Source organism: Vulpes vulpes, chromosome 9 (assembly GCF_048418805.1).
Source record: "Vulpes vulpes isolate BD-2025 chromosome 9, VulVul3, whole genome shotgun sequence".
NCBI lineage: Eukaryota > Metazoa > Chordata > Mammalia > Carnivora > Canidae > Vulpes > Vulpes vulpes.
The window spans coordinates 89,404,312-89,424,564 of NC_132788.1; the positions used below are offsets into that span (position 1 = coordinate 89,404,312).

The following is a 20,253-nucleotide window of genomic DNA, read 5'->3' on the forward strand; positions in this document are numbered from 1 at the left end:
TGTCTCACAGGCTGGGTCAGGGGGAGAAACGTCTCTGCCTGGCAGGTGCCTGAATCACCTCCGAGCTCTCTCTGGTCAGGAGTGGGAAGGTGTTACATACTGTTTCGTTTGCTTTCCTCTCCTCCTTCTTCCTCGTTCTCAGGATCAATGTCTTCTGCTTGGGTGATCCAATCCAAGTAGCCCTTTAGATCCTCCTCCAGCTGCTGCTTCTCCCGGAGCTTCTGGAAATCTCCCCGGGCTTTAGCCTTCTCTCTTTCTTTTGAGAATTCTCTGAGGGAGGTAGAGAGAACAAGGACATGTCAGGACATCCTTGGGGACCTGGACCAGGAGCCATCTGCCCTGCTGCACAACAGTCTTGTGGCAGGACACATGGCACTGAGTATGGCCACATGAGCACAGCAACAGAGGCCACACACGTGGACAGGACAGAGGACAGTGTCTTCTTAAGCGAGATTGTGAGTGTCAGAGCTGCAGAGACTACACCAACACACATGTGCTATCTCTTAGAAAACGAACAATCCCAAGAAGCCCAGACCTACAATGCCACATACTGTGATGGCAGGCCTCCTGACATCCTCAAAATTAGCCCGAACTCAGACATGTCCCACCTACCCCCAAAAGAGCCTCCTCAGATAGCTGGCATCACGCTTCAAAGAGAAAGGACCCAATAGGGCTATACTGTGGTCAAAGAGAGCACACACCAAGTTTAGATCTTCTTCAATACTTTCTGCCAAACATAGCATTCCTGACCTTCATGTCCAAACTGAGAGCCAGGAAAGGGAGCAGGTGCCCATAGCAACACCTGCAGGTTCCAGCCAGAGCATTGGACAGGGTCAGGGCAGACCCACCTTACAGCCCAGTTCTCCCTTCCCACACAGGAAACAGAGCACTGGCAAAGCACTATTGTCATCTGTAACCCTCGCTTCAAGCCATGATCTCTCCCCAAAATTCTTCCCTGTAGGAAACGAAGAGGCAGTATGATTTGTTGCCCATTTATGGGAACACCTGCCCTGGAAAGGCTTTGGCAGACCCGTAAATGTTCCCAACTGCTTGTTGTTTACTTCACCTTTCATGTCTGCAATCCTCCATCTACACATACATATAGAATCCCACATTTCCTCAGGCAAGCCTGGGAGTCAGGTGGATGATTACCCAATTTTCACATACAAGAAACCATCTGCATTTCCAACCGTGAATGGCTATAGGAGCCAAGTTACATGAGTTCTGGATTTCCTAAATACGATTAAAAAGCTGCTAAGGAAGCAGATGAGATGACAGGCAGCACAGCTTCTGTGCGCACAGCCCCAGATTCTGACGGAGGTTACATCTGCCTTCCTTCTGCCTTCCTTCCAGCCCAAAGCTGGCACATGTCCCTATCAGGGACCTCTTTAACCCAACCCAACCCAACCCAAGCGATTAAGAGGGACATGATGTGCTTACATAAAGCCAACCCCTCTTCTCCCTCTCCACCCTGGGCTGTCAAAGGGCTGAACAGATACTTGAAAGTCTAGGGATGCTGATGCTTCAGAGAACAAGAATCCTCCCCAAGGTGCCGTCTTCCCCAATCACCCACACTTTGGATGCCCCAGTAGCTGCCCTTGACTATATTAGGGTTGATCCATCCCCATCTTCCCCCTCTGGGAAGTGAGGAGGGGCAGGGCTGCAGGGCATTCTGGGCTCAGCCTGTAGAGGAGCTGACTTCAGGGGGTTTGCAGGGTGAACCAAAGCTGGTTAAGACTCAGAGATGTTTTCTGCACTCCTCACCCAGGGGCCTTTCCTCCAAGGGAAAATAACTTCCTCTCTCACTCAGGAAGGGCCATCACAGGCAGTGTCTTGCTGCTCAGGCAAACCATATCCTCAGGATGATTTGGGGCTGCTAGGCCTGCCAGACTTCCTGAGATACAGGACACACATAGTTCTGGGTAGGTTCACCAAATTAATTTTAACTGTGAAAAAGTCATACCCAATCCATAACGACATCTCTGAAGGATGAAGTGGAGACCCTGGAGGTTCACATGTCAACATGAAAATATACCATGTCATCTGTTCTCTTATATACATTGTAAAGAACAATTATGTGGGCCTCATTTCTATTGTTTGCCAAAAGTATCTAAGCACAAATCTTTGTGTTTTGATTCTAATCTTGGAGTATGAAATTTACATGGTTATAATACAGAGTATTCTTATTCCTAGATTCATATCTCATCTGAGTTCTTGAAAAGGATTACAAAGATAGTAAAAGAGTTACCTGAAAAACTTAAGGGTTTTACAAGAAAGGATTTTGCTTTAATATTTTTTATTATCTAACAGGCTGTATCACTGTTGCACATTCTTGATTGTTGAGACATGGTAACACACACACAGGTAAAATCATATTATGAGTAAAATTTCTGAAAACAAAAATCATGCCTGGCTTATGGCCCACTTATTTCAAATAATAGTCAGTATTGCAGAAGTTCAGATAACAAAGTTGTTAATGTAAACCCTCAGAACTGATTTTAGACAGTTCTGAATGACCTAATACTCAGCAGGCACACAACAGTTGCTGATTTGGACAGAACTGAGATTTGCAAGCATAAATCTCCTCCTGTTGGCTCTGAGACAGGCTGGAGGGAAAGGGGTGGGAGGAGGGGTCCTTGTGATGGACCTAGGGCACACTGGGCTCTCTGTCCGAAGACCTGGGTTCTAGTCCCAGCTCTGTCACTTGTCTCTTTTGAGCTTTGGTTTCCTCAGCTGCAAAATAGACATAATACTTGTTCTACTGTTTCACAGAGATTAAGTAAGACAATACCGTAGAAATCACAAAGCGCTGGACAAATGTGAAGTTGAAAAATAGAATATTTAGCTGTTGAATCCAAGCATTAAAAAGGCAATTGGAGGAGCTTTCTCAAATACCAAGGGAGGAAAATTGTAAACAGCTCTGAGTGTGCCCTAGGCTACATAATCCCAGCAGAAATGAGAAAAGCATAGGACACATGGGATCCCAGGCTCAGAGTGACCTCAATGAGCCAGCGCCCCTTCAATCCTGTACCATTCTCTGCTCTGTTGAAAATAACCCACTCCCACCCTTGACAAACTCCAGAAAAATCCCACCCAAGTACACTGAATCTTCTATCAACCTCAGTAGATCAAGAAAAAAGTTTTCCATTTTGCATGAGAATTCGTTATTTTAGAAGCTTGTTACTAAGAGACTAAATAATAGCCACTACTACAAAAGTTGATTTTAGACATCTATTGGTAGAAACCATCTGACTCTTTACAAATGACTAGAAATCACAACTCAACATGTGACAGAAGCCTACTTGTTCCAGAGTAGAATTCTATTTATGGTGCATTCAATCACAAGAAGATATAAGAAAGGCTTCAACAAAAGGCACATGGTATTTTACCCTTTATGTACGAAAAGGGAAATAAGAAAAACATGCATATTACACTTCAAGGTGTATCCAAAGGATAAAGCAGAAAATGCAGAATGGAGACAAGTGGAGGGGAGGGGACAAAATAGGAGGGACACGGTTAAGTATACCTTTCTCTACAGTTTTGACTTTTGGAACCATGTTAATGCTCTACACATTACAATTTTTTAAATTAAATCAACAAGAATGGGATGGAGGGGAATATCTCTAAAGTGGAAGTGAACTGAGACAAATGAATCTGATTGTATTTCAAAAGAATCACAGCTATACTGAAGAGAAAGACAAAAGTAGCTCAGGTAGCTTAGGATCTCCCGACTGCATGCTCTTGGCCTTGAACAGGGCCAAGTGAGGGAAGAACTACAAATAAATGCTAAATTCTTCCTGGGGTTGTGTGTTTTGTAGTGCTATGGACAAAAGAATGCTAAAACCATTTCAGATGTATTAGAGGGCTTAACGAATGAGCAAATATATCCATGTTGTTTGGAGTCAGGTTTCTCAATGTGGAAGGAAGGACATAGAAACATGGAAAAAAAAAAGGGGGGAAGACTAGAAGAATCCTCTGGGGATGAACTGGAATTGGAAGTGTTGGTGTGAATTCACGATTGCTAGAAAATATGTATATATGTGTATACATACATACAAGTGTAAGAATGTGTATGTGTATATACATAAATGCATGTATTTCCTAACTCTGTCAAAAAGATGTGGAAGCAAAGGCACCCCAGTAGTTATGAGCACACCTGACACCCAGAGTTTGGTCTCTAATACCATTTCAATTAAAAAGAACCAGGAATCTTTGGTAAAATGGATGATTCCAGGGACAGGATAGAGTAGGTACAGGAAGAAACAAGTAAGGAAGTGTCAAAAATAAATAAAAACTAAAAACAAAAACATGATAAGGGCATGCCATAAGGTCACAGAAGCCAAAGAAGTATCTCACACTGGCTAAAGCTAGGATAGTTTCAGCCCCAAAATAATAAAAAATAGGAATAAATTATAGTTTTTAAAATATCAGTCCATACCTCTTATAGACAGATAAACAAATCAACTGATAGTTTCTAGAGGAGAGGAGAAGGGGATGGACAACATGGGTGAAGGGTGTGGGAGATACAGGTTTCCAGTTATGGAATGAATAAGTCATGGGAGTACAAGGTACAGCACAGGGAATACAGTCAATGATACTGTAATAGTGCTGGATGGGGACAGATGGTAAGGACACTTGGGGTGAGCACAGCATAGTGTATGAACTTGTCAAATCACTATGTTGAACACCTGAAACTAATGTAACACTGTGTGTCAACTATGCTCAAGTTCTTAAAAAGTGAAAAAAAAAAAAAAGCCAAAGAAAATGAGACAGAGGGGATCCCTGGGTGGTGCAGTGGTTTGGCACCTGCCTTTGGCCCAGGGCGCGATCCTGGAGACCCGGGATCGAATCCCACATCGGGCTCCTGGTGCATGGAGCCTGCTTCTCCCTCTGCCTGTGTCTCTGCCTCTCTCTCTCTGTGACTATCATAAATAAATAAAAATTTTTAAAAAAATTTAAAAAAAAAATAAAAAAAAAAAAAAGAAAATGAGACAGAATATTAAGGGAGATCAGGTGAAGGGTACATGGATTGTTCACTATGTTATTCTAGTAACTTTTCTGTAGTTTGAAATTACTTCCAAACAGAAAAATTTTTCAAGTGTTTGGAAAAATGTAACCATAGTAACCAGATGTGAATTTACGTTATATATGCATTTCCACTCACCGGCTGGATTGGAGGCTCCTCTCAGGGATGGACAATGTTGTACATGTCTTATGTTTTCCTTTGCACACCTCCATCTCTCCCATGATGCCCCTCTTCAAGCAGGCATGTGGGAAAGTTTGGATATAAGGCACACAGAATGAGCCCTTCCTTAAGAGGCCAGAATGTGTCAGGATAGAAAGCTTGTGATTCCTGGGATCTCCCAGCAGCATGAAAGGAGTGTGTTTCAGCCCAGACAGAGCATCTACAGCAGCTTTCATCATCAGCCTGACCTTTCCCCTCATCATTTACAGGCTCACAGAGCATCTCCCCTCCAGGTCTATGTCCTTTGTAAGAAGCAATTTCTCAGTGGGGAATCTCCCCACCAGTTGGACATCACGACCACCATCTACACTGGCCAGTGTGCACACACCTCACCCACTGAGGCAGCTGGAGGAGTTGTAGCTGGAGTCTTTCAGGAGGGCTTGCCTTCCCCTTGACTTCAGGCTTCATCCTGATGTTTTGCTCAGAAAGCCACAGGGCTTCTCACTGCTGCCCTCAGCACTCCAGGGTCAAATGCCTCTCAGTTTGGCACTCGGGGCCTTCTAATCCAACTCCATTTCCTCACCTTAGAAACAAACACCTTGTATTCTGGCTCTGATCTTCTCAATTCCTCAACCCTCAGAGCCTCTGTCCACAGGACTCCATTCAACTGAGAAGCCCTCTCCCATCTTAAAACTCTAGCTCACCTATCAAGACCCAGCTTTTCCTGGCTACCCCCATCCCCCTACAAAGAGTTCTGCTCTCCTCTGAATCACCAGGACACTCTACTTGGTGAACACCAAGACACAGAGGTGTGTGTGTGTATACATGCTCCCGATCTCAGCTGGTCTCAATGAGGTATCTCTGACAGAGTCCAGCCCCCATCTTCACTACAGGGGATCAGTGGGGAGGGAGAGACCATTACTGCCCTCATTATACAGAAACTGAGGAAGTGGAGGCTCAGAGAGGTTGGCCAAATAAGCCCACGTAGCTCCTGAATCAACCCTCCCGAGGACCTCAACACAGGTACATAGGAGGTAGTGAAAGAGAAGAGTAGAAGTATGAAGGGATGAGGACAAAGAAGCAGCTTAGAGTCAGTCCAGGAGGGGCTTTAAATCCTAAATTCAGGACTAGGATTGGTTCCTTGTAGGCAATGGGGAACCACCAGAAGTCTCATAGGAGAGAGTCCTTATCAGCTTTGTTTAATAGGAGTTCTATGTGAAGATGACATCATCACATAGGGCATTCAGTTAACACTGGTGATGGGGTAGATTCAACACCAATAAAAATACGAGTCAAAAGTAACTTGGCTCTAATTCCCAACCTCATAGTCTATTTGGAAGAGCCCCTGTGAGGGCTGTCATGACCGACCCCTATCCATCCCCACACTGTGGTCACCTTGACCTCTGTCCCTCATGCTGGTCCCCATGGTCTGGCCCCACCCAGCAGCATCTTCTCTGCTAACATGGACCTTACTCCAGGGCCAGATGATGCCCCCACTCCCTGCCAGGTAAATACTCCATGCCCATGGGTTCAGGAAAGACAGGCAGGTGGGCAGGAGACAGAGACAGGACAACCAATGGCAGTGCCAGCAGGATCTGAGCCTGCATAGCTGGGGGTGCTGCCGAAGTTTCCTGCAGGAGAGCCTGTCCAGGTTGTGGCCCCTTTCTAGTAATAACAGAAACAAACCTCTTATGTATTGGGGTTTCTATCTGGGGTCCTCAAAGTGTCTTTACATGCACTGTCCCACAGGCTCCTCCCTACCTTGATGTGGAACAGCCAGGACTAGGACTGTCGATCCCATCTCACAAAAGCCAAAGTTGAAGTTCAACAAGGTAGCGTTACTGACTCTGTATCATATACTCCAGAAACAGGACGACCAGGCTCCAAACTAAGCATTCTTTCCACAGGATTCCCGATCCTTTTGCTTCCTGGCTCAGGAGATGTATAGACTGGACACTTACTGGCCAGGATCGGGGGCGGTGGGTCAAGACAGAATGTATCACTTGCCCTTCAGCATTCTGATTTTCTCCCAGAATCCTGACTTGGGCTTAGCAAAGGTGATAGTACACTTCCCCCCATATGCTCTTCCCCTAACTTCCCAGGAAGTTCTGCTCCAGGAAGAGACTGCCTGGATCCAGACAGCCTCCTCCCACCCCAGGAGTCCCTGTGCACCTGCCCCACCCTGCAGAGAGCTCCCCAAACCCTGACATTGCCAGGATTTACGCTCTGGAAGCCCTGGTTCAGTAAACACTATGGGAGAGAGAGCACTTGGCCTGAAGCAAACCATTGCATTCACATGGCAGTAAGGGTCACACGGGACTGACGCCATGCAATTTGCTCTGGAATTTGTTATTTCTCAAACGCCCCCTAAAATAAATGGGCCACTGGAAATCATGTTGATTTAGAGACAGGGTTCCTTCTTGGGTTGTAATGCTATTTGTTTTAACCCAATCCACACAAATAAAATTTAGGCAAGCGCTTTGAAATTTGTGCATGCACACACAGAGGAAACAAACACAAACAAGCGTGAAAACCTCCAGCAAGCAAAGCCAAAAGAATCACTAGGGCTCAGATTTCCAGGAAAAGAGAGGACTCAGAAATTCACACACACACAGCATTCATAAAAAGGCAGAGTCAAGGGAAGGTGAAGAAGCCAGCCCCTGGTTTTGATCAGTAGTGGCCAGTCTTCCTTAGACGTAAATCCCTTCCCCCATGTAAACATTTATAAAGGAAATGAAACAGAGTGGAAAAAGTAGTTGGGTTCAAAAGATACTTTTAATTTTAAAATCTAATTTTTTTGGAAGTAAGCTCAGTTTCTGTTCAAGGTAATGAAGTGTTTGTAAAAAAAAAGAAAAAAGAAAAAAAGAAAGAAAGAAAGAAAAAACAACCTGTGATGTTTCACAATAAAAAAAAAATTTAAATGAGTGCCATTGGCTCAAGTTCAAAGTTCATCAAAATCATTGGCTCTGTTCCGGTTTGCTGCAACCACAAAAGGCCAGGATTTGCCCCAGGAGGCTGTCTTTGAATGAGAGGAGGCGGCCAGAATGCCAGCTGCCTTGGGACTGCAGCACCCCATCCATGTGACTTGCTCCGTTGCAGAGGACAGGGGGGTGGGGTGCTAATCTGGGACAGCATTCTTCAGTGGGTAAGAGGAACAAGAGAAAATGGAGGGCTTTTGCTTACACAAGAACAAGATGGGAAAAAGTATAACAAACACATTTCCAGCAAACCACACTATGGCCGTTCTTTGGGAACTCATTACTGAAATAGTCCCCATGGTGAATCTTTCTATAGAGGGAGTCAGTGCTTCCTAATTTTTTCTGTTCATAAAGGTTTGGGTGTCTTAAGAGATTTCCTCAAACCAATGTTCCCCCTTTCATGTCCTTGACTGCTTTCATTGACATAAAAGTCTATGAAAATGCTTTAAATAGAAAACCGTTTCCATCTTTCGAGGAGATGGGCCATTTCAAAGTAGGTATTTCCTAACATCCCTCCCCCCTAACTTTTAATGACAAAGATATCTGCTGCGAACAGCAGCTGAGCAGGCATGCGCACACAAAACTTCAGGGACCAGCATCTGTGGCACTTATCCCCACACAAGAGGAGCAGGAATAGGGACAGAGCAAATGTAATGCATGATCAGTCTGGTCTCTTCCTTCAACCTGGCCCTAACTATCTGCTCCTTAAACTCTACACTCCAATCACCCTAAAGTTCACTCATTTTCTCCAAGGCACAGAGATCTTTCAGCTATGCCTGTGCTATTCCCTGAATTAGCCTCAACCCCTCATCCTGATACAGGCCCACTCTGCGAGGTCAGCCGGCAAACACATTTCTCTAATGTCCTTAGAGTTCCCTAGATAAGAGTCTTGTTTGTGTAGAATTTCGTTCACAGCGCTGCAACTGTTCTTTGATATTTTCTTTTACATACTAAACTGTAAGCTCTGAAGGAGGGGTCACATCTGTCTTATCTTTGTATATCAATTCCTTATAAAAAATGTTGGCCATTGTTCAATAAAAATAGGCTAAATTTGGGGGGTGCCTGAGTGGCTCAGTGGCCTAAGTGTCTGCCTTCAGGTCAGGTCATGAATCCAGGGTTTGGGAATCGAGAGCCCCACGTTGGGCTCCTTGCTCAGTGGGGAGCCTGCTTCTCCCTCTCCCTCTGCCACTCCCCCAGCTTGTGCTGTCAAATAAATAAAATCTTAAAAAAAAAAAAAAAAAGAAGAAGAAGAAGAATCAGCTAAATTCTAATGAACAGTTTTATAGACTCGGGTCTTTTTTTTTTAATTTTCCTATTTTTTTATTAGAGAGAAAGAGCGGAAGAGGGGAGCAGAGGGAGAGAGAGAGAATCCTAAGCAGGCTCCACACCCAGTGCAAAGCTGGATGTGGAGTTCAATCTCACAACCCTGGGATCAAGACCTGAGCTGAAATCAGGAGTCAGACACTTAACAGACTGAGCCACCCAGGCACCCCCACAGACTCAGGTCTTATATTAATAATGATCACTTCAAAGACATGGAGTGTGGGCTCTGCACTGGATGGATCTGATCACAAATGCCCATGTCACGTTCTATATCTAAAATTGTACCCATCATGGTCACTAAAAAACAAACAAATGAAGACAGCCAGGGTCCTACAGGGTCTTACAGGGTCCCTACAAGGTCTTACCTACAAGGTAAGACCCTACAGGGTCTTACAAAGTCCTCCATGGAATGAAATAAAGTGTATCTTGCATCTTAGAATGACATATACTTTCCCTTCACTGTATCTCCTTGTCAGAGCAGAAGAGCTACTCTCTCTTTGAAGACTTGGTTTCCATGGCTACCAAAGACATTCTAGTGCTTCCGGCAGAAAATTTCCCATGCAGGTTGCATACTAAAAGTTACAGATTTCTTGTTTCAATCTGTTTTTTGGGGAAACGTGTTTTAAGAGGCAGTCTTCAAAAACATGAGCTCTCTCATCTCTTATCATTTTCTCTGAATGAAATACATCATTCAATCGAATGAGCCAAGTCAACATCGTATCTTCCATGACAGGCTTCAAATACTGCTACTTAAGAAGTCACTTGAGAAACATCTCACTAGACTTTTCAGATTCCAGTTTTTAAAGGAAAGTAAGGAAAATGTGTACCTGAAGTCTGACTTAGGAGGGTGGCAGAACCATTAAAAAATAAACAAGTCTGCAAGTACCAGCAACCCCAGGGCATGTCCTACCTACATGTCGACACCGTTTGCTATTAGGGGTCTGGTTAAAACCATCTGAGATGGAGTGATGGTTGCATCTGCCTGTCTGCTGGCAGGTTTTTTGACCACAGGTCAGCAACACTGGACCGGGGAAGAAGCTGGCACTGAACCCATCTGTTGGGATGTTCTCAAAGTCACACCTGTCAGAATTTCAGCCTAATCTCACGGACTGGCCATGTCAAAGGCAAACCAGCTGGTGAGAGGGATACAGAGGAGATGGAGGCTCTCCCTCCGAGGAAGGGTTCCTCGCAGGAGGGCAGGATGGGGGGGGATGCCCTCTGTGGACCACCACATTTAGTTGAGAATAAGGGAATTAGCATCATATGATAAGGGATATTCAGGGATTCAGAGAGATCCATTCCCAGGAAAAGGATCCAAAAGGACCACTTGAGTTAGATGGGACTTGTTCACAAGCACTTTTTTTTTTTAAAAGATTTTATTTATTTATTCATGAAAGACACACAGAGAGAGGCAGAGACACAGGCAGAGGGAGAAGCAGGCTCCATGCAGGGAGCCCGATGTGGGACTCGATCCCGGGTCTCCAGGATCAGGCCCTGGGCTGAAGGCAGGCACTAAACCACTGAGCCATCCAGGGATCCCCCAAGCACTTTTTTCTTAAAGATTTTATTTATTTATTTGAGAGTACCAGGCAGAGGGAGAGAGAGAATCTCAAGCAGACTCCACACTGAGCACAGAGCCCAATGTAGGGCTTGATCTCACAACCCTGAGATCATGACCTGAGCCAAAATCGAGTCAGATGCTCAACTGACTGAGCCACCCAGGCGCCCCATCACAAGCACTTTTAAGAGGAAAAAGAAACCAATTTTTCTGAAGCCTCCTCCATATTCCACTCTTTCACTTTGCTAGGGAAATTAACTTGGGGGAGAGAAAGCAACTGATGACACATGAAGAATACAGCAGCTCAGCATGTAGCAACGTGGACCCAGTGGGGTAGACAGGGTCCCACAGGGGGTGCCCCCTCACCCAACACAGGAGGAGCTTCCAAATGATGAAAAAAGCAGCTTGAGCTCCCGAGACAAATAACTCAAGATTTAATTTCTAGATCACTAAGAATGCCTTACTTGCAAGCTGTGAGACTTTCAGAAAAGTGCAATGTCTCTGAGCCTTGCTTTCCACGTCTATAAAACTGAGGCAAAAGCACTTCACTGACGTACTTGAGAAGAGTGAATGAAATAAACTGTATAAAGCCCCTAGCCCAGTGCCTAGTGTCTGTCTTAGCAGCTCTATTAACAGAGACTACTGGGGTGCCTGGGTGGCTCGGCAGTTTAGTGCCACCTTCAGCCCAGGGTGTGATCCTGGAGACCCGGGATTGAGTCCTGGCATTGAGTCCCTCGTTGGGCTCCCTGCATGGAGCCTGCTTCTCCCTCTGCCTGTGTCTCTGCCTCTGTGTGTCTCTCATGAATAAATAAAAAAAAAAATCTTAAAATAAAAAAAATTACAGAGAATAAAGAAAAATTCACACAATCCATACTCAAGAGTTGACAACCAAATCCACAGATCTCTCCTTCTCATCTCTGAGGCCCCAAACCACCTTCTGCATCAATTCCTTCATGTTTATCTCCACCACCGTGTCCTGCCCATCATCTCACAGCCACCTCACTGTCAGAGCCCCCTACTCCCACCCCCAAGGCTCTCCTCACTCCATACCACCCTGCGGGACCCCAGTTGTGCTTTCCAGGTCTGGCTCCACTGTATCACCTGGCTTTCAAACACCTCAACAGCTCCTATCAATTAAAGAAAAAAATCCCTCCTCCCTTATTGGGCTTCCTCAGCTCCTTGCCCATTTTCTACCCCATCACACCCCAGCCAGCCTCTCTGGCTCCCGAAATGTGTGTGCACCAGGCCCTGCTTTCCTTGCCATTTGCGGGATCTGGAACATGTCCTCCTTTCTTTACATCCTTATAAATGCCCTTTTTTCAATGACCAAATTGAGTTGGTCTCTGACATGCCAGCCCTTCCACTATACACCTAGGGCATGCTGCTAGGTACAGTGGACGCTTAATGCAGGTGACTGCTGGCCGATATGCAATCGGCTCCCATGTTGGGCCCTTGGAGTTCCTGTTATGTCTCTGAGAGCTGGCTCATCAGGAACAGCGCAGGATTCAAGGTCAGATGGGGCTCCGGGAACAGCACACCTCCGGAGGCGCAGTACTATCGCCCCCTGAATTAGACTCCTCAGATACAGCAAAAGCCTCCCAGACTCAGAAGCCAAAAAGCTGCAATGCTTGGAGGCTCCAAAGGTGCCAAGAGAGAACTTAACTTAGACTGAGATTTATTTTAAAGCAGAATTTAAAGGGAATGATCCACTTCTGAAAAGATTAATATTTGATCCCTGAATCCAAACCCAACTCTTAGGATAATCAGACTTAGAGAAATTAGGTTAGTGCTTCAAGTGCCACTCCGGTCCTGGAAAGCTGTGACGCCCTGGAGAGAAGAGCCAGCACGTGAATGTTCAGAGTGCAAATAAGGAGGCTTTTCAAATGCACAGAAACAGCCTCCTTCAAGGAGGCTACGAGCTGGCAGCTGCTGAGCACACTTCATGTTTGGGAAGGTCTATTCAGTTTACAGGTCCATTCCCACCCATTTCTCTCCCTGGTTCTTAGGACAGCTCTGCAAAAGAAGTGGCAGGGTGGATGAGGCCACCCAACTTCAGGAGTGTGATAATACTGACACAGAGAAGTGAAACCCATTGGTGAAAGTGTGTCGGTAGGAAGCATGTGCAAGACACCCTGAACCTGTGCTCTTCCCACTATGATGACACTAGGGAACCAGTAACCACAGCAACCGGTGATCTCCTTGAACAGAGGAGTCACCACAGCCAGCAGCACTCAGACCTTTGGCTGGACTGTCCACACCCACTGGAATAACCAACACATGGGGTGGTCTCTGGAGAGCATCTCTGGAGAGACTGAAGCTTCGCGGCACACACCTCAGGCTGGGTGAGCCTGACCAAGTGGACCAGGGTCTCCATCAGCCGAGGACCCTCCTCCCTCAGGAGACCTCACCACCAAGCCTTTGCTTTGGCCGATGAATGCCTGCCTGCCCAAAGTGTAAGGCACACGTCCAATGCCCAATTCCTATCATGTAATGCACATTCCTCTGCACATCCCTGTCACTGACTCGGCCTTCCCTCACTCTTCCACCTCCTTTCCCTGTGCCCTCTGGAATTCCTGCTCCTTTACCCTCAACCTCTTCAAAGGGACTCCCATCCTCCTGGCTCTGATGGAAATCTGGGTCACCTTCTGGCTTCCCTTGCAGTCCTTCCAGATCCCTCCTCTAGGTGGAGTTGCTTGCTTTTCTGTTCCTCTTAACATCTTCATTAACATGCTCCTTCATTCTGCTGTAAAAGCCAATCACACAGATAATCCTGTTCCTCTGGAGACAGTACCATTGGACTACATGGCCTTCTCCCCTTCCTAGGGGTTGTCTTCTGCCAACCTCCTGAAGACTTTGGATCCTGGCTCCTGGTGTCCCTCTCCATTCTAAGCTCTCCCATCATCCCAGGGGACTCCTGTAGCCCTTGCTTGACCCTGCCACCCTCCAGGCTTTGCAATTACTTGACCTATTAAATCTTTAACAGCCATCTCCTCCATAGGGCCTCAGCCGCCTAATCCCCACCACTCCAAATGCTTATCATCTTCATCATAAATTCCAGCCTTCTGCTTTCTGACCATAACCTCCAAGCAGCCAACTTCCTTGCTCCCACTATAGACTTTTTTTTTTTTTTTTTTTTACTCTGAAATGCCCAATTCATGGGACCCATTTTCTCCGAGTCTGTTAGGCCTCTTCTTTCCTAATTGAATTTAGATTTCGTGATATATCAGTGATCCATTCAGTAAAGTTCTTGCTAGTAACCTAAATGCTCCTCTATCCCTGGGAAGGGATGGTTGGAACAGTCTGACATCAATGCAGGCCCCTCATCACCAGTTTCAAATAAGGTCTCAACATAACCTATTACTCCCTCCCAGCTCACCTGAGCCTTCTCAATGACTCACTTGAACCTTCTCCATGCTCTTCAGACATATGACTGTCAGCTAGGCTAACCTCCTTCCCTTTAGCAGTTAAGCTTGCCTTCTGCTTCAGAGAAACGAGGAATTAGGCAAGAACATTCCCAGCTTCCCACCATCAAAGCAAACTTACAACTGCCTTACCCTCTCTTCTCTTTACAAAGGAAAGCACCTTCTCTTAATATTTCCTATCTTCTGGCATCTTAATAAATTGAGCTTTTTAATCCATGATCATATATCCTTCCATTTGTGAGGTCTTCTTTAATTTCCTTACACAAAGTTATGTGTAGAAGAAGTTTTGTACATCTTTCATTAGATTTATTCTTAGGATCTTGATCTTTTATGCTATATTTTTTTGTACCTTGCATGTCTCTATTTAACGTTGTGAACATATGGAATACAGTTATAATGACTTTTCTATGTTCTTTTTGCTAATTCTAGCATCTGTGTGAGTTCTGGGTTGGTTTCAATTGACTGATTAAGTCTTATTATGGGTCATGTTTTTCTGCCTCTTTGCATGCCTAGTAACCCTTAATTGAATGTCAGACATTGTAAGTTCTATCTTGTTGGGTGGTAGATATTGTGTATTCCTATAAATATTCTACTGCTTTGTTCTGGGATACAGTAATTTGGATCACATTGATCCTTCATGTCTTGCTTTACTGTTTTGTTGGATCAGTCTGGTGCACTTCCCCATCCAGGTCTAGTTATTCCTAACTAGGCAAATCCTTTTAGTACTTTACCCAGTATCCCACAAATTAGGAGTTTTCCAGTCTGACCATTGAGAACAGGCAATGTTCCTGGTCCCATGTGAACACTGAATACCATCCTTTGTAATCCATTCCAGTGTTCTTCCTTCAGCCTTGGGTAGTTTCCTACAGACATGTGCTAAATACTAAACTCTGCTACATCTTGAGGGGGACTTTCTGCTCATCTCCAGAATTCCATGCAGTTGTCTCCTCTCTGATACTCTGTCCTGCATACTCCAGACACCTTGATTTCTGCAGACTCTTCATCTTCTCAACAGTTGGAGGTCACAGGGCTCCGTCTGGGTCCCTCCTCCATGTGCTATGGTTACCCCAGATCTCTCTCAAGCCAATGAGCTGGGGCAGTCATGGTGCTCATTCAGCTTACTTCCTGTTTCTCAGGAATTAACCCCTGTTCTTAATTATCTGATGGCCAGTGTTTCACATATATGGTCTGGTTTGGGTTTTGTTGCTGTTTCAGGTAGGACAGTAAATCTGCCATCTGCTACTGCATCTTCACCCAAAGCAAAGTCTCTCTCAATTCTATTTTAATGGTATTTTAAAATCAATTTTATAAAAACACAAGTTATGAATAAAAATGCATAGGTTTTAAGTTTGTGGTTTAGCTAACATTGACACTCATTATCAACAACACACTGATCAAGATATAGAACATGGGTATCACTGCCCAATTATCTCATTTCCTTTCCCAGCCAAGCATCCCTCCTCCTACCTGAGGAAAAAAATCAGTGATCTCATTTCTATATTATGGATTAATTTTGCTTATTCCAGAACTCCATATAAATGGTCACACCATATGCTCTCTTTGTGCCTGGCTTTCTTCCCTCAGCAAAATGCATTTGAGCTTCATCAATAACATTGTATTAGTATTTCCATTCCTTTATCCTGCTGGATAGTATGCCAATTTCTGATTACATCACAATTTATTTATTTGCCTGTTGATAAATGTTTGGGTTTTTCCAGTTTGGAGCTACTAAGAACAAAGGTCCATTAATGTTCATAGCCAAGTCATAGTGGACATAGGTTTTCATTTCTTTTGGGTCATTATCTATAGGGATGGGACTGCTGGGCCAGTATGGTATTTAACTTTATGAGAAACTGACAAACTTTTCCAAAGTGGTTGTGCCATTTTATGTTTCTACCAGCAATGTAGGAGTGCATAAATTGCTCTATATTCTTGCCAATAGTTGGTACTGTTCATCTTAATTTTGGCTATTCTACTGTATATGACATGGTATCTCACTGAAGTTTAACTTGCACTTCCCAGGTGACTAATAATATTGAACATCTTTAATGTATATTGGCTGTTTTTGTATATTCTTTATATAGTTTCTGCTCAAGTTTTTTTTGCCAATTTTTAACCAGGTTATGTTTTTAGTTGTTAACATTCTTGTATGTTACAGGTACAATTCTGTCAGATATTTCTTATCTATAGACAGAGGAAATACTTTCCCCAGTGTGTGGTTTCCCTCTCCATTTCTTACTTCTGAAGGGCAAAATCATTTAAAAATTTAATTTTTAGCTTTTTAATGGTCCACTTCAAGTCACTGTTTGTGTCTGGTGTGACCTAAGGGTCAAGATCCTTTTATTTATTGTTAACTGAAGGTGTCTTTTCTCCATTTTGGATTATTTAGCACCTTTATAAAAAAAAAAACCAATTGATCATATACTTCTTTCTGGATTTTCTATTCCACTCAAGTATCCTATATATCTATATTTAGGCCAGAATGACATTAAATTTACTTTGCATTACAATAAGTCTTGAAACCAGGTAGCATAAGTCCTTCAACTTTGCTCACTGTCAAGATTATTTTGGTTATTACTTGGCTATGTGGCAATTATGTGTGAATTTTAGAATCAGCTTGTCAGTTTCTAAAAAAAAAAAAATAGCTACTAAGATTTTAAAAATCTTAAAAAGATTTATAAATGGTACAGCATTGAATGTGTAGAAAATTTGAGGAAAATGGACATGTTAACAATATTGTGTCTTCCAATCCATGATTATGGGATGCCTTCATTTATTTAGACCATCTTTAATTTTACTAATCAGTGTTTTACAATCTTCTGTGTAGAGATCTTCCACAGCTTTCCTTATCTCTATCCTTAAGTATTCTAAGTTTTTTATGCTATTATAAATATATTTTTTAAAAAAGATTTATTCACTCATGAGACACACACACACACACACACACAGAGAGAGAGAGAGAGAGAGAGGCAGAGACATAGGCAGAGGGAGAAGCAGGCTCCATGCTGGGGCCCGATGTAGGACTCGATCCAAGAACTCCAGGATCATGCCCTGAGCCAAAGGCAGATGCTCAAGTGCTGAGCCACCCAGGCATCCCTATAAATATTTTTTCAAATTTCATTTTCCACATGCTTGCGGCAGCTTATATACAGGAATAAAATCTTTGTAAACTGATCTTGTACCCTGTGACCTTGCTATAATCATTTATCATTTCTAACAAGTCTTTGGTCACTTTGTGAATAGAAATAGTTCTTTCTTTCTAATCATTCAGCCTTTTCTTTTTCTTGCCTCAATGTACTAGTCAGGAATTCTAGCATAATACTGAATAAAAGAGGTGAGGGAGGAATGATTACCTGTTTCTAATCTTAGGAAAAAAGCCATTAAGGATGATGTTACAGTTTTGTGAGGTTTTGGTTTCTTTCTTTCTTTTTTTTTTAATAGACCACCTTTTTCAGGTTGAGGAAGTTCCCATATATTCCTAGTTTGCCGAGTTTTTATCATGGTTATAGAATGCTGTCAGTAGCAATTTCTATATTTACTGAGATTATCATATGATTTTTCTCCTTCATTTGGTTAATATGGTAAATTACATTGTTTGAGTTTCCAATGGTGAACCAACCTTGTATTTTTGTTATAAACCCCATTTGTTCCTTTCATATTGCTGGATTAGATTTGCTAATATTTGAGAATTTCTATGTCATATTACTGAAATATGTTCTTATTATGTCTGGCTAGTTTTGGTATTGAGGTTATTCTGGCCTCGTAAAATGAGCTGGAAAAGTTCACTCCTCAATTATTTGCAAAAGATTTTTCTAGGAATGGCATTCTTTATTTCTAAATTGTTTGACACAATTCACTTTAGACATCATCAAAGCCTCTAGTTCTCTTTGGAAGATTTGTGATTTGAATTCTATTTAAAGAGCAAATATAGGGCTCCTTGGTTTTTTATTTCTTTTTGAATCCATTCTGGTAAGCTGAGTTTTTCAAGAAATTTGCCCATTTCTCCTAGTTATTGAACTTATTCTCATAAAGTGTTTTACCTATTTCCTTGCTATTGTTTTCATGTCTGGGGTGATGCCCCCTTTTCATTTCTAATACTGGTAATTTTTAATTTGCCTTTTTCTGTTTTGATTTTGTCTTGCTAGGGACTTGTTGATTTTAGTAAGCTTTTCAAAGAGTCTGCTTTTGCGTTTATTAACTTTACCTATTATTTGTATTTCCTATTTTATTGACTTTCATTCTTCATTATTTTTCACTTGGACAAATTTTTGCTTTTCTTTTTCTAGATGCTTAGATGATAGTGTTGATCACTGAATTTAAACCTTTCTTCTTTACTCATATAAGCATTAAAAGCTGCAACTTTCCCTCTCAGCACTCCTTTAGATGGTTAATGCAAATTCTGAGATGTTACGTTTTCACTACTCAGGTTAAAATATTTTATAACACTTATTGTAATATTTATCCTTGAGTTATAAGTTAGAGATAGGTTATCTAATTTCCAAGTACTTGGAGAATTGTCTAGACGGCTTATTGTGATTGACTTCTACTTCACATTTATTGCTGCTGGAAAAAACATACTTCTAAGATTTCAATCTTGTGAAATTGAGTGAGACTTTTACTGTCCATATGTGGTCTACCTTGGTTAATGTTCCATGCACTTTTGAGCAGAATGTGTATTCTGCAGTTCCTGGATATAGTGTTCTATAATTATCAATTAGCTCAATTTGGCTGATAGCCCTTAGACATTATGTATACTTAGTGTTGCTCTATCAATTATTGAAAGGAGATTATAAGAACTTTCATCTATGTTTGTGATTTTTGTGAATTAGTTTCTTCACTTACTTTTTATAGCTTTCCCTTTGTGTATATTAAAGCTTATTTCTTTATGTATTTTATTTTTTTAATTTATTTTTTTATTGGTGTTCAATTTACCAACATACAGAATAACCCCCAGTGCCTGTCACCCATTCACTCCCACCCCCCGCCCTCCTCCCCTTCCACCACCCCTAGTTTGTTTCCCAGAGTTAGGAGTCTTTATGTTCTGTCTCCCTTTCTGATATTTCCCACACATTTCTTCTCCCTTCCCTTATACTCCCTTTCACTATTATTTATATTCCCCAAATGAATGAGACCATATAATGTTTGTCCTTCTCCGATTGACTTACTTCACTCAGCATAATACCCTCCAGTTCCATCCACGTTGAAGCAAATGGTGGGTATTTGTCGTTTCTAATGGCTGAGTAATATTCCATTGTATACATAGACCACAGCTTCTTTATCCATTCATCTTTCGATGGACACCGAGGCTCCTTCCACAGTTTGGCTATTGTGGACATTGCTGCTATAAACATCGGGGTGCAGGTGTCCCGGCGTTTCATTGCGTCTGTATCTTTGGGGTAAATCCCCAACAGTGCAATTGCTGGGTCGTAGGGCAGGTCTATTTTTTAACTCTTTGAGGAACCTCCACACAGTTTTCCAGAGTGGCTGCACCAGTTCACATTCCCACCAACAGTGTAAGAGGGTTCCCTTTTCTCCGCATCCTCTCCAACATTTGTTGTTTCCTGTCTTGTTAATTTTCCCCATTCTCACTGGTGTGAGGTGGTATCTCATTGCGGTTTTGATTTGTATTTCCCTGATGGCAAGTGATGCAGAGCATTTTCTCATGTGCATGTTGGCCATGTCTGTATCTTCCTCTGTGAGATTTTTCTTCATGTCTTTTGCCCATTTCATGATTGGATTGTTCGTTTATTTGGTGTTGAGTTTAACAAGTTCTTTATAGATCTTGGA

General features: G+C 42.9%; 1 protein-coding gene across 12 annotated transcripts in view; it reads right to left on the reverse strand.

Moving 5' to 3' along the window:
* The window catches only part of CACNA1D (calcium voltage-gated channel subunit alpha1 D), a 300,511-nt gene that overhangs the window by 103,743 nt on the left and 176,515 nt on the right, over positions 1 to 20,253 (reverse strand). For all 12 annotated transcript variants that reach the window (XM_072720761.1, XM_025986349.2, XM_072720759.1 and 9 more), the window contains exon 9: positions 101 to 270. In XM_072720761.1, coding sequence (XP_072576862.1) covers positions 101 to 270 — 170 coding nt within the window. The remainder of the gene's footprint in view (positions 1 to 100; positions 271 to 20,253) is intronic.